Source organism: Larus michahellis, chromosome 1 (genome assembly GCF_964199755.1).
Source record: "Larus michahellis chromosome 1, bLarMic1.1, whole genome shotgun sequence".
Lineage (NCBI taxonomy): Eukaryota > Metazoa > Chordata > Aves > Charadriiformes > Laridae > Larus > Larus michahellis.
The window spans coordinates 192,689,819-192,704,337 of record NC_133896.1 but is presented as its reverse complement, the minus strand read 5'-3'; the positions used below and the strand labels follow the sequence as shown (position 1 = coordinate 192,704,337).

The following is a 14,519-nucleotide window of genomic DNA, read 5'->3' as shown; positions in this document are numbered from 1 at the left end:
TCTGCACCCACCCACCCGTCCCTCCCTGGACCCGCAGGTTTCAACATGCTGAAGCCACCCTGGGGGGGCTGAAAGAGGCTGTTGGGGCGGGCGGCCACCCACCGCGGGGCCAGAGATAAGAGGGAAGAGGGAGGGAAGGAGCCAAACCAGGTTTAAAAAGCTTTCCTTCCCACTCCAGACTCCAGGTCTGGAGGAGGATGGGAGGTGGGAAGGCTGATGGCTGGTCCAGCCACTCTCCTTGTGTCCATCGGGCACCAAGCAGGGGCTCTCCGCACCCTCCAGGCTGCCGCAGCCCCCCATCCTCCCCACAGCCCCCTGTAGCCTTCCCACACCCAAACCTTCAGTGCCAGCAGCTCTGTCCCAGCTTGGCAGAGCCCGGGAGAGGAGAAGGAGGTGTCCGAGCCTGGTAGGGCTCAGGAGCTGCAGGAAGAGAGAAAAGCTCCAGGGAAAAGCCCTAAGGAAGGAGAAGAGAGTGGAGATCTATCTCCTCTCAGCCCAGATGAGCCCAGGCCAGAGAGGGTGGCCTGGCCATGGCTGGAGAGGCATGAGACGCTTCGAGAGATGGCTCTGCACAGCAAGATGTCCCGACTAGCAGAAGCGACTTCCCGGCTTGTACAAGTAGAACAGACTCTCCTGTTCCCTCTCCTACAGCAGCATCCCTTTTCTCTCCACGCAAAAGCAAGTAAGAGAGAGACAGAAGTACACTCATTTCAGGCTTTTGGCAGAAGGGCAGTGCATTGCACCCATAATTGCACGTGCTGGGTCTTGCCATGTGGACTGGAAGAGTTTCATTTACATTAATTTTCAGTTAAGTAATTTAAGGCTACAGCCTGCAAAATAGAAAGCTACTGACAGTTCAATGTAGTTGCATCACAGGGATTCAGGGGATAAAAACACTTTTTGGCAGAATGAAGTCTTACTGACATGCTGAGTTGCCTGGAAAGATTATTTAGAGCTTTTTCAGAAGACAGCTTTATATGTCTAAATTCCTATAAATGCACATAAAGTCTTAAACTGTAAAGCTATTCTTCAGTTCTAGAAGAGCCAAAAACCAACACAAGATGCAGAGATGACTGGTAACCCGCAAGTGAAACACGACAAACCCACAGAGCCCATGGCTGTTCCAGATTGACACAGTATATATCCAGCATACGAGACCCAGTGAACAAATACCTGAAAAAAGCCTCAATTTTCTGACAAATATGATGGTCATGCATATTTCCCCAGGAAGAAGTTTAAGAAGAAGCCTAGATATGGGCTTGCAATTCATGGGTTTAGTTGTTGGAGTCCAATATGTCTTCTCTGTCTTGTTCCAAGTCAGTTTACGTTGGCATTGCCCAAAAGGTCTTTACCTTATGATGAGTCTTGAGTGTACCATGTAGAACAAGATGGCAGTTCTTATCCAATTTTTAGTACCAGAGGTGCATGCCACAGAAGCCCTACCAGTAGTAGACACCAATTGCTGGGATAAAGTGAGAATCTGCGCTTTTACTTTTATACCAACCTTCCCAGCACAGACCAGCACAATATGGGAAGGTGGGGGATACTGAAGTAGCAAAAATTTAACCAGTTAAAGTTTCATCTGGTGGAAAAATATTTGTGAACAAAATTTTGCTATGACTTCTGGTTTCTCAGCATCTTGGTGATGAATTTGAGATATTGCACAATACTGTTGTCACGTGTGCTAGATCAATATACTGACTCCAGCTGTCTTTGTGACTGTCCAGAATTTGTTAAAAATCAAATCCAAGCTATCTCAAGTCAAGATACAACTCATCCATAAATTCAGTCACCAAGATTCAGAAGCAACCTTTGAACACTTGAGTCCAAATATTTTCCGTTTCCAGAAACATCCATCTCAGAATTCACCAGGAATAAATACACCTAGGGATGGAAGGGGCGATATTGGAAGCTATGCATGACCTGAAAAGAGTGTGTTAAAAATCAAATGAAATTGTTAGACATTATTCTTCAAAAATGAGAGTACAGCGACAGGTTGCACTTCTGCAATATCATTTTTCCAGTAAGACTTCTGCATTGCTCATAATTTAAAATAAACAAAGCTAATGACATTTATTTTTTTGTACAAACAAATGCTAGCATGATGAAATACAGCCACTTCAACGAAGGTTTTATTTTCTTCCTCTTCTTTCCCAGAACTACTTTAATATCTACTCGTACGAAAGCACGTGCTTAGATACCGCTGGGAATACAGTTCACTTTGGATTCTGATTTTCCTGTTATATTTGATGCTAAGTTAGGTCCTTTTTCACTGAAAACCCATTATCATGGCCCATTGAGCTCTGGGACTTTCTCCCCTTCCCCTCTACAATGAGGTTACATAAATTCTGTGCTACGTTTCCTCAGACCCTTCGTCACGGATAACCGACCCCTTTAATTGCGAGTAGTTTCACTGCTGCAGATTTGATTTTGAAGTAAATTGGATTCCAAGGGATCCATTTATATTATAACCTGTTCATAAATTCAGATGAACAAGCCCTTAAAAATAAGCTCTAAGCCAACAAGTTGGCCAATGTCCCTTCAAAATGGCAGCCCTCAGTAGCACGTCCTTCCACTCACTGTTTTTGAGGGAAAGCTCTTGGTTTATGTCCCAGAGACACTCACTTGTGCTAGCAGCCAGTATTTGATACTTCTCATTCATTGTTATGGTTATGTCTTTTTCAGTTCCTTCTTGACAATCCTGACTTTCCCGTTTTCCACTTGTTCGTTGTTTTCCTTCTGTTGGTTTATGGTATCGGTATTGGTTTCTCAGACGAACTGGTTCAAAAAAATCACTCTATAAAATGGTCCCGAAACAGATAGGCATAGGCTTGAAGAAAAAAAATAGATTCAAGGAACAGGAGGGACAACACTGAAATAGCTCATCCCTTGTAGGCACTGGGAAAAACTCTTTCTGCTGTGCCCCAGTGCCCATTAGACGGTGCTAGTCCTCAGCAATTAAAAGGTGGGTGTTAATTTCTGGTGAAAAGTGACACCCTCGCAAGGATTTGGGGCAAATCCTTTGCTTGTGACAGCGAGCCCTTTGTTACTGTTTCTTCCTGCAGCACGGCTGCAAAGAGCCTCCTCGGCCAAAGGGTCTGCGTGAAGATGGAGATGGGCGAGGGGCCTCTTCCCACCCTGGTCCTGGGATCCAGGTGGCCGCATCGCCCCGCTGCCCGACTGGCTGTTTACTGGCATCGCACCCACAAGCAAACCCCTTGCCCCTTCAGCCTCCACAAAGACACCCTGTAATAATGTCCCCATTTTCTCCCTCCCCTAATTACACACTGCCAAGGTGAACAGAAGGGCTTAGTTTTTTATTTTTATTTTTTTTTAAACAGGGATTAGGTATTTTAAGCAGCAACGTGAGTGCATTTGAAAAGGAAAAATACAAGGTATAAAAGCTTTCCTGAAATAGCAGCGTGCGGCTTGCCCTGGCTGTGCTCAGGTGCAGCTACGCATTACTCCGGCTTTCTGATAACATCCTGTCTCCCGTGCCGAAGTTACCAAGGGGTCGCGAGGACGGCACTAAATCAGAAATGTGTAGTGGATTGGACTGGGCCAATCTCGACGGCAGCCAGCAGGGAATGGAACATAAATCACGCTAAGAAGTTAAAATAGCCAACCCATTTGCAAAACAGCCATGGTATTTTCTTTAAGGGGGAAAAGAAAATAGTGTCCTTAAAAGGAGCCAGATTGGCAGGGCGGGATAATAGAAAGAACTTCTGACTGTGCAAGTTTCTCCTGCCCCTGTGCTATGGTGCCGCTGGCCTGCCCGGGGCGGAGGAAGAAGGTCGGGGAGGCAGGCTCGGCGCCCCTCACCAAGAGGAGCAGCATCAGCAGAACTGCACATCCGCCTGTGGTCCCCTTGCCCTGGATCTGCCGTCGGGGCGAGACAGTGCAGTTGCTGTGAAATCAGCCCAGCGACACTTAATTTGTACCGAGAGCAAGTCACATCAAGTGACGGCACGAAGGCAGCCCTGCCAGGGTTCCCGCAGGCGGGCAGGGGGACGGTGCATCGCTTCTGCCCACAGCGGTGCCAGCCGCAGGCTTTGTTTTCCTGCTATACTGAGACCCATCCCGGGGGAACAGAACAGAGACCGCAAGTTCACGGCAGGCCAAGCGGCAGCACAGCATCAGGCGTCGCTGGCTTTGGCCACAGGCGAACCGAAGACCTGGAGACGTCCTGCTCCTCAGGGGTGGTGCCGCCAGGCATCTCTGCCGGTTGCTCAGCCCAGGGCTCTTCACCCGGGGCATTTGCACATTTCGGGGGAGGAATATGGAATGGGTGGCTGTTGCTAGATGACATTTCTAATGGTAGTTAATATGCTTGTTTTCTGGTTGCTGATTTCCTGATACAAATCAGCGATCAGTTCTCAGTACCAGAGTGACTCATTCTTCCTTACGCGAGAGATCCGAGGACTGATTCATAAATAATGGCTTAGGGGTGACGGAAACGAGATAAATGGCTTTCATTAGAACTCGCATAAAACAGCAGCAGGGTCCCTGCTTGCCACCACAGATTGAACAAATGTGCCAGCATGCACGTTTTTCATTTTGCAGTCACTGATATTTTGAAATTGTTCCTGGATCTAATAGCTTTGAATGAACATTTTTTAAAGTAATTAATACGAAGAGTGATCCTGGAAAAAATTGCCTCACCCTCCATAAAGTTATTTGCAAGCTGTAGGCATCAATACTCGTTTGTGTGGATATTATTTTTTTTTTAAATACTGACAAACGGACAATTTGAAGTTCTTCAAGTGAGGAATTGCCTCCAAGACCTTTCTGGAAGCTCAGAGGAAATATGCTTAGGCGATTCCATTTTATTAATACGATAGTTCTGCGCTCCGCGTGCATCTGCACCTGCTGTGTTAGAAAGAGGCTTTGCAGCAGAAAACCACAGAATGAACTACACGAGGGGCTTGGGGAGGGTTTGTTTTTTTTTTTTTCCACAGGAATAGTAACTTTGCGAGAAATTATTAACCACTCCACCATTCTCCGTGGTATGTGTCTTAGGAGATATCTTCCAAATGCAACCGTTTCAGAAAACAGCAGGTGAGAGATGGATACACACTTGAGGTGGGGCTTATCTGTCCCATGGAGATTTCCTTAAGACTGACCTGCTCAAACCGCGTTTCCTTTAGGGTCATCAGAGAGAAAGAGGCACTCCAGATTCAGTTCATCCTATAAAATTAATGAAAAAAGTTTATCTGACCCAAAGATGGGTCAGATAAACTGTTCCTATTGCTCCCCACTGACCACATGCAGAGCCGCTGGAGAAAAACTGCAGCTCAGGCTTTCATGCGCCCAAGGAATGCCACAGGAATCACTTTCTAAAATGACCATTTTATTCCTCCAGAAGTTGAGCTATCCCGAGAATTTATACTGGAAAAATATAAAACAGGTCAGTCGGGGTGGAGGCACTGAATTACCACGAATGGACGTTAGGAGCTCTGGCACTCCTACCCCGACTCCCAGATTTTGGCCCTCTGATCGTGGAGAGCATCCAGCACCTGGACCAGAGCACCACCACTGCCACTCTGCCTTCAGTGGAAATTTTGTCTACCAGGGTGCATGGAGATTAAGAAAAAATGTTGAGGGTTGGCAGCGGGCCGGGGTCTAAAATTTGAGCCTGCTGAAGAAAAAGGCAGCTGTCTGTAAGAACCAGCTGTAGGAATCTGTTTGATGGGTCAGGTTTGCACCTCTGGTAAAATAAAAGATGGAAGAAAGTAGTTTGTATCTTCTCTAAGGAAGCCTTCATAAAATTGGCCTCTCCATAAATGCAAAGCAACTTGGTGGATAGTATCAATTTTACGTTAAGGTTCGAAAATAAAAGCTGGGCCATCAGAAACATCCTGAAACTTCAGGCTACCACTGAGTGACATCTGCATGAAACAAACCCAGAGCAGTGGAAAATTTTAAGCCTTAAATTAGAGAGCCTTGAAACGAGTAGGCCATGCTGTTTTTATTCTGGGGGAGGTTCTCTATTAACTCATCTGTCTAAACATATGGATCTTGAAAAATGAAAGCTGCAGGGAGGATCTGCTCCTGTCCTGCAACTGAAAACACTTAAAATCAAATCTCTGCAAATATTCCCGTTACCTTCTCTTAAATGGCAAAGTACTGCAGGAGCTGTTGCTATCAGTTCAGCTCACAAGGGCCCTATTTCCTGAAGTTAAAATGGAAAGAATTTTTAGTCTGAAACTTTCTTTTCCTTCAGTATGTTGCTGCCCACTTTTACTGAAAGGAGGGAGATAAGTCAAGTTTTTATTCTTTATTACACATGTATCCTAAAGCTCCCATGTGCTGGACACCTGCAAAAGCTAGCAGAACTAGCTTGTTTACTTAGTGCAATTTATTTGACCTTTTAATATATTTGAGTAAGGATTTTATACCTAAGGCAACTTTACAGAACAGATTTGAAAGGTGACCTTCAAAGGAAACATCAAAATCTTTCTGAAAAAGGAAACTTTGGAAATATACGTGAAAAAAGGCTGCTTTTCAGCTAACCTCCTGACTCAGGACTCCCTGGCTTTTTGGCACGGGGACGTACCAGAGCAATGAGTTCACCTCGCCCACAGCAGACCCACAACCACTATCGTACAATACCTAAGGGCCCAAGAATGGTGTTGGATGGCTACCTTCGGTATTTCCATAATGAACGCCTTCTATTTGCTGGCTGGGGCAGTCATTCAGCACCAGTTTTGATGTTAACCCGCATTTTAATCCTTCAACTGCAAATCCTTTTTGTTGTTACCATTATGAAGCTGGGATTGTCTAGGCGAAATGGAGTTTTTAAAACTGGGTTCTTTGTTGTTTTTAATAACAAAGGTAAAACCCACAATAGGTCTGAACCTTCATGCTTTTAAGAATAACATTAAAACTCAATTTCCTCTCAGCTAAAAACACAGGCTGCTACTAACTAAAAGTGTAAATACATCAAGTGAAGGAGGTAAGAGGTGCCAAAATCTGGTGTGCACCACACGCAATGGGAGAAGGTTCCCCCTTCCCCTACAGCTTGCCCTGGAGCATTCATTGTGCATGGGACCTCATGAAGGCATAAGCTGTGACTGAGACTGCATTTGCACATAAAGTTTAGGATGACAGAGGCTAATCCTGCTGCCAGAAGAAGATGTCTTGTCCTCTTCCCCTCCAAAAGCTCATTCCCAGCACTGAGATGCTCCTCCCTTTGTGCTGTCCCTTTCCCAGAGCAAACCAGGCTGAGGAACCACTGCAAGTTAAAGCTCTACTTTACCATCTGCTCCTCCCTCTTTTAGGGGTAGAGGGGAATGTTTTCTTTTAGTGTTTGTGTAAATGTGCATAGTAGATGTGCACCCCCTTACAGTGCTCACAAACCCATGTTGGCCCAGCTCAATGCCAGGCAGAAGGTTGCCCCTGCGGTAGGCAAGGTCCTACAGCCAGCAGCTCTACATGTCCTCAGGGGAAAACTGGCTCCACTGAGCTATTTTCCACACACAGCAGGCAGGGTTTTCCGTGAGCTGCAACATACAATGTTGGTTTGACTGGATTAAGGAATGCATTTGCCTGACGCAGTGCATTTCCCAGGTGTTAGAGCAGCACTTCTCATGCTGCCGGCCATGCCACACCTGAGGGACTGGGAAGTCTTCATAATTTCTTATGGTGTGCAATGGGCAGAGCTGTCAAGGTCACCTGCCTCACTGGTGATCCCAGTTGCATCACAGATGAGGGACACTGCATGGAAGTGATGTTTCAGTGAGGGCTGCCACCACAAACTCCCCTTGGGGCCACGGGGACCTCTCCAGAGGCATCTGGTTATTACATTTCCCTGAGGTCCTACCCTTGCCCATAAGGAAGTTGAATTGCTTGAGGACAGCTACAAAAGGTCTGCCTGGTAGAAACACAACTAAAAAAAATTAATTGCTGATACCTGGGGAAGAAAGTGCCCCTTAAAAGTGAGTAGGTGAAACTGCTACCCAAGGCTTCCTGCCAAGACAGCTTGCAGCAGTATTTAACTAGGTTCCACTAGATGTATCTCAAAACTGAAGGTGTTTCACACTAAATCAGAGATGAGCATTCATGATTAGGAAGTTTCTGCTTAGAAAATCATGCCCAGAAAGCTTGGGGAGCATTATTTTTCACTCACTTCTTTTTGCTTTTGCTTTTAGGATGGCATTGAGATAACAAACATCTGTAGTCACATGGCTTTACAAAGAGAGGGACGACAATTTGAGAGAGACTTATATGAAGCCCACTAGTTTTTGAAGACCATCATAGAGAAACTCATATGTTCATTGGCAGTTTTCCCCTCAGATACATATATCCCAGTCCGATATGCTCTGAGACAAATCCTGCAAAATCTCCTGGCAATGTGAAACAGCAGGCTGCTTGGCCAAGGAACGAGCAAGGCCAATGAGCTGTAATGGTGCTATAAAAATAACAGATAACTTGAAAGGTGAATCCTGGAGATTTTACTGTAGCGAGAGTTCCTGCTGACTTTACATCAGTGACGACTTCCCAATGGAGATGGCGTTCCTGCAAAGTACTGAATAACCTTCTCACATCAAATCCATATCAAAGTCATGTTAATGAGAGTTGGGAACATCTCCAGAAGTTGCTCTGGAGGAACGGGAATTCGTTCTTAAATAATAAGGTCTCAAAATGAATACAGAAAGGTGGAGGCTGAGAAGACAACTATCAGAAATCTCTCTATTTTCGTCACAGCTGAGGAAAACGTGTTTTCAAGCAATTCTTTATGGCGTGGATACTTGAGAGAGACAGAGAAAATATAGTGCTTAACTATGGACTCTTTCATGAGAAGGTACACAGCCTGATTACGCTGCAAATAAAGACAGCCTGCTAAATCTTTACTGCATTTACCATAATAAGCCAACAAACCACTGGAAAGATGAAGGTGCAGTATCTTCTGTTGAGGAAAAAAAAAAAAAAAGAAGAAAAATATGTGAGACCAGTGGGATCAATCACTTTAAAGCAATAAAAGATCTTGTTAGATGATCCAGTGGAGGTGAATGGAAAGCAAAGCAAAAGAGGCATTAACACGGTGAAGCAAAGGTATTTATAAACTGAGGTGAAACATTTGCGAAGATTGCTTTGCAGAGCTTTCTCAGCCCCTGTGACTGTGCAGCAGACAGCATAAAACTCCGCTCTCCTACTGCCAAATCAGGAGGGTTTATGAAGTCACTTACTTCTGTCAAACAGCTGCAGCTGTAATGCTGAGAAGAGGCATTCCCCCCCTCTTTTTGCAATAAGATTTAATGTCTGTGTGATTGCTGAGCAGGAATAACGGCTTGTAAAATTTTTTTTTTTTTTCCAAAGGAATAAATTAAGCTCCTTTTAACTGCGATTTGGGTAGTAGGTGAGGGAATTTTGTAGACTATGAGATAGAAAAGCATCTCTTTCCATGGGCTGGAGGAGTGAATTTCCACATGTGATTTTTTTCTTTTTTTTTTCTTTTTTTTTTTTTTTAATGTGTGATCATGAACATCATCAGCTGAATACTTTCCGAGTGTGGTTCCATACCCTGATTGATTTGCCGTATTTTATGTTCACACTTTAAATGTTACACTGGTGTCATTCTCACAGCTATAATTGAGGCTACCTCAAAACACTTATTCACTGGTTCTTAGTGTGAATGTAGACAACTGCCCCGAGTTGAAACCTTGCATGGGATGTTTCTGCCTAGAATTCATTTAGAAATGTGACAAAAAACCACGAAGGTCAGGCCAGCACCAGATATCTCCCTTTTTTTCTAAGCATGACTCCCTCCTTCAAGGGAAGAGGGAAAAGGGCTCCGCTGGGAGCAGAACATGGCGGTGTTTGCCAAAAATGTTGTGATCTCCAGGGCAACACTGAGCATAACAGCAGGCAGCAAACAAACAGAAGGGATGCACACGAAGGTGTTCTACCCAGCCCTGCACACATTAGTCAGTGTGTATCTACTGCCGTTGGCACCACCCGTCATTGTGGAGGGACAGGGGCCTGAAGAAGTCCTGGGAAATGAGTCTTTTGGCTATTTTTCTAATGTTACTTTGAGGATGGCAGAGCACTGGAACAGGCTGCCCAGAGAGGTGGTGGAGTCTCCTTCTCTGGAGATCTTCAAAACCCACCTGGACGTGTTCCTGTGCAACCTGCTCTAGGTGACCCTGCTCTGGCAGGGGGGTTGGACTAGATGATCTCCAGAGGTCCCTTCCAACCCCTACAGTTCTGTGATTCTGTGTGATCCTGTTATCCCCTCGGAGGAGAGATACGTGGGCAGCAGAGGCCGGGGGAGGAAACGTGGGTGAAGGCAGCTGCAGCCCTGAGGTCCCCCTGCTTTGCAGAGCACAGAGTGGTGCCACCCCCCTCCACTTCAGTGTGACAGCCACCCAACCGGAGCCCAGACCCCTCTCGTCCTGGCTATGAGGGGCTGTTTCTTTACTTCCCACCATTTAGGCCACTTTCTACAGTTGTTTCCATTAGTTCACTCAATCTGCTCTCACACACGAGCACCCTATTCCAGAGTCTGTGTCCCAGTTCCTTCAGCAGGGCGTTAGCCCCGAGCACAAATGGTTTTATCTCCAGTTTCATTAAAAAGTCTTTTAAAAGAAAAGCTTCCCCAAGGACTCACCATACCCCTCACTTGGGTCCATCTCAGTGAGCTGAAATCCTGGTCTGAAGATCAATAGCAAGATCCCGTTGACTTCACCAGAATCTGAGCTATGCTCTCCAGGTCGAAGCTCACATCATCAGCCTTGCTAACAGGTTTGGCATCGGGAAGGCTCTGAAAAAAAAACCACAACAAACCCAGGCTGATTTCAACTCTCAACTCTCTTTGCCCGGTCACACGCATGTGCGCACAAAATTAATGACCAAGTACAGAGGAATGAATGCATTTGGCAGGTAATTTTCTCTTCAAGCTTCTAAGAAACTAGCAAGTGCTACAGACTAAAAGTACACTACATCTAAAAAAATACTCCGGCCACAGTTCCACCAAATTGGACAGGTTCCCTTTTGGATGGCTCTAGGCCTGCAGAGATCCCTAACAGGTAAGAAACACAAGACACAGAGACTTAGGGGAAAATTAGGCCTTCTGATTATGACTCTTCATGTTTTTTTACAAGAATTAGTGTTTATTCTGAAAATTTCCAGAACTTTTTCTTTCCCAAACATTCCCACTTAAAATTAATATTTTGATTCAAGGTCATTTAAAAAGTAAACATTGTTAAATTCTTTGAAATTCTGGCTAGAAATTTAAGAATCCCTTGGGAAACTTCATCCTGCATCGGACTGTATGGCACAGGTTTTCAATTCCTCTCCTTGTCCTCGAGATGACGGTGTAACGGAACGGGAGGGCAACGGGTTCTCAGGCCCTGAGTCTACAAACACTTTGGGTATGGTTTCATGACTCAAAGCGCTCACATTACAGTGGTTTAATAAGTTACCACCCATCAGCTGAGCTGTGGCAACTGCCCGTGCACATACAATTAGCTCACCCTAATTGCAAAATGTGCGACTCACTCCTTTTCAGGAGGTCAGTGCAGCTGCACGTTTATATCGAGTTACCCCCGTGGCGTGTTTGAGGCTCAAGGCCCCGTTTCATCATACCTTGATCAAGACGAAGGGTGGTAGAAGATATGAGCCTCCGACGCGCTCCTGGGGTGGGGCCTGGTGGCATTGACAGGCTGGTGGACCCCCACCATGGCGAGCAGCCCTTGAGCCGCTCTCTGCAGCATACTGTGTTGGCTACGCAGCAGATGAAAATCGGAGCATCGGAGAGAATAGCCTGAAATGTGTCTTCCTGCCTCCAACGCAAGAGGTGCAAGGGAACATGCTGCCCAGAAGTAGCTGCCCTCGCTCAATGGTGGCTATGTCACCACCTCGTGCGTCACACAGACTGCTGCCACACCTAAAAAAGCCTCACTTTTTTTAATGCTAAAATACTCCGCTTTGGGTTCAGACGGAGAACAAACACTGTTTGCACCTCTGTGATTTCATATACCCACCCCAACATCCTGCTCTGGAGCATCTGTGTTCCAGAGCTCTCCGTACGCGTCTTGTCTTTGCTGTTGTGCTTTCCAAATAACACCACCCAATTTAGCACAACTGCTGTGCATATGATCCACAAAATCAGCCTGTTCATCTGGGTTATGTATTTACATCTCCTGCTACTAGGCATTTGGTGAAGCAGCTCCCTCCTCCTTACCAGTGCTTTCGGGGCTTTGATGACTCAAATCCTTACTCACGTGAGCAGCCCTTGCTTGAACACGTCCTCTGCTGTTTCAGCTGGGCCTTCCTGCAGTCGCTCCTAAAGGATCAGGATGTTTGCCACCAGCATGCCAGGTTTCAAGCACAAGATACACTTGCTACATCAGGAAATTAGTGAATAAGAAGCTGAACCGGCAAAGAAACCCTGAGCATGAACGTATCAACTGTTCTATCTGATAAAAGAATTTTCCTATCATGCTCAGCACATGAAGCTGAGGTTAACAAACAGGGCAAAGTAGTCCAGGAAAATAGAAAACGTATATAGTAATGCAATAAAAATGCAAACCCCCCCATTTCTATTGCATGCGTAGTCTAAATATTGATGAAATTTCAAGACTGAAAAAATAAATTAGAAAAAAACCTCAATGATTTTTTCGGTAAATATTTTTTTCCTAAATAAATTTCATGCTAACTGCCCTGTATTTCATTTCAGCTGCTTGAAATCGTTTGAGATGTAAATCAGAAGTGAAGTCTGGAACATTTTTTTTCCAGAAGGTGTTATGACCAGTCCTATCATCTAGGTAACCTTTTTATATCCCTGTAATAAATTTCATCCGTCATTCACCTTTGAGCAGTGCACCTGTGCTCGCGAATCCCTATTCTGGGACTGCTTTAGCCTTCCAAATTGCTGACCAGCTTCAAACAAGCACAGCTGCTTGTTTAGCAAACATTAAAGCTGTTTCCTTCACAGCCAACTCCAAATATTCCAAAAAAAAAAAAAAGGTCCTAGATGGATGCCAGGCTAAATGTGCATTATCTGTCCCACCACCATGGCTAGAAATTGAGTATTTTTAACAACTTTAAGCTGAATATCCCATTGCTTAGAAGTGACTGTCACTTTGAGCCTATCCAGACAATTCAGAGGTTGCTGCTAAATTTGTGTTTAGTTACGTGCAAATTTGCACGTGCTAAAAATATGCCATGCAAAGCATCCAAAGCTGCTCTAGGAAAACTTATTTTATAATGGCATCCCACCACAGTACTTTCTGGTTTCTCTCCTAGCTTTGCTTGTGGCCATTACAGAAGGATGGCAGCGGCCTCAAGCAAGCAATGGAAAGAAGAGTTGCCAGAGTTGAGTTTTCCTGCCAGTCCTTTGATTGGCTCCATTTTGCCCAGGGAAAATGTGAAAGTTTTGAACTCTGTGATTACAAACTCTTTATCTGAAAGCTCCTGCTCCACTGTGTGCACAGAATGGCCGGTGTTCACAGACTGAGCAGCTTTGTGATATTTAGTTCTGCACGTGGCTTCGTGTTTGCTGCCCGCTGCTCTGCGTCAGGGAGGCGGTGGGAGGAATTGCTGTTTTGCAGAGGAGGAGTTGCGGCACGCAGAGATGACAGCTGAGAGCTGCCACCCATTTGGTGGGCCCAGCCGTCGAGCACCTCGGCTGCCAGGGTGCTTGGTGCCTCCCGTGGTCCTCGCTGAGGACCCTGCTGTGTCCCCTGGGCTGATCCCTCCCCTGGGCTCGCCCACCAGGTGGGAACATACAATCCAGGAAGGGTCTCAGAAGCTCCGTGTGGACCAGCCTGGGTTGCAACAAGATTACTTGGGCTTTTACCAACTTTTCACTTCGCAGCCTAGCTCACAGCACTGTAACTCGGGTGCACGTAACTTAAATTACAGAATCACAGAACGGCAGGGGTTGGAAGGGACCTTCGGAGGTCATCTAGTCCAACCCCCCCTGCCAGAGCAGGGTCACTTAGAGCAGGCTGCACAGGAACGCGTCCAGGTGGGTTTTGAAGATCTCCAGAGAAGGAGACTCCACCACCTCTCTGGGCAGCCTGTGCCAGTGCTCTGCCACCCTCAGAGTAAAGACGTTTTTCCTCATGTTGAGATGGAATTTCCTGTGTTTCAGTTCATGCCCGTTGCCTCTTGTCCTGTTGCTGGGCTTCACTGAGAAGAATCTGGCCCCATCCTCTTGGCACTCACCCTTCAGATATTTATAAGCATTGATGAGATCCCCTCTCAGACTGCTCTTCTCCAGGCTAAACAGACCCAGGTCTCCCAGCCTTTCCTCATAACAGAGGTCTCCAGTCCCTTGGTCGTCTTTGTAGCCCTCCACTGGACTCTTTCCAGTAATTCCTTGTCTGTCTTGAACCGGGGAGCCCAGAACTGGACACAGTACTCCAGATGTGGCCTCACCAGGGCGGAGTAAAGAGGGGGGATGACCTCCCTCAACCTGCTGGCCATGCTCTTTTTAATACACCCCAGGAGACCTTTTTGGCCACGAGGGCACATTGCTGGCTCATGGTCAACGCAATGTCCAACCCAACGTT

General features: G+C 45.9%; 1 protein-coding gene across 1 annotated transcript; it reads left to right on the top strand.

Annotated features, from left to right (window-relative positions):
• The first annotated feature begins 216 nt into the window (after positions 1-216).
• Positions 217-8,357, top strand: DLEU7 (deleted in lymphocytic leukemia 7). The gene is given in 3 exon segments (XM_074572575.1): positions 217-317; positions 495-678; positions 8,151-8,357. Coding segments are annotated over 3 exon segments (492 nt in total).
• The last annotated feature ends 6,162 nt before the right edge of the window (positions 8,358-14,519 follow it).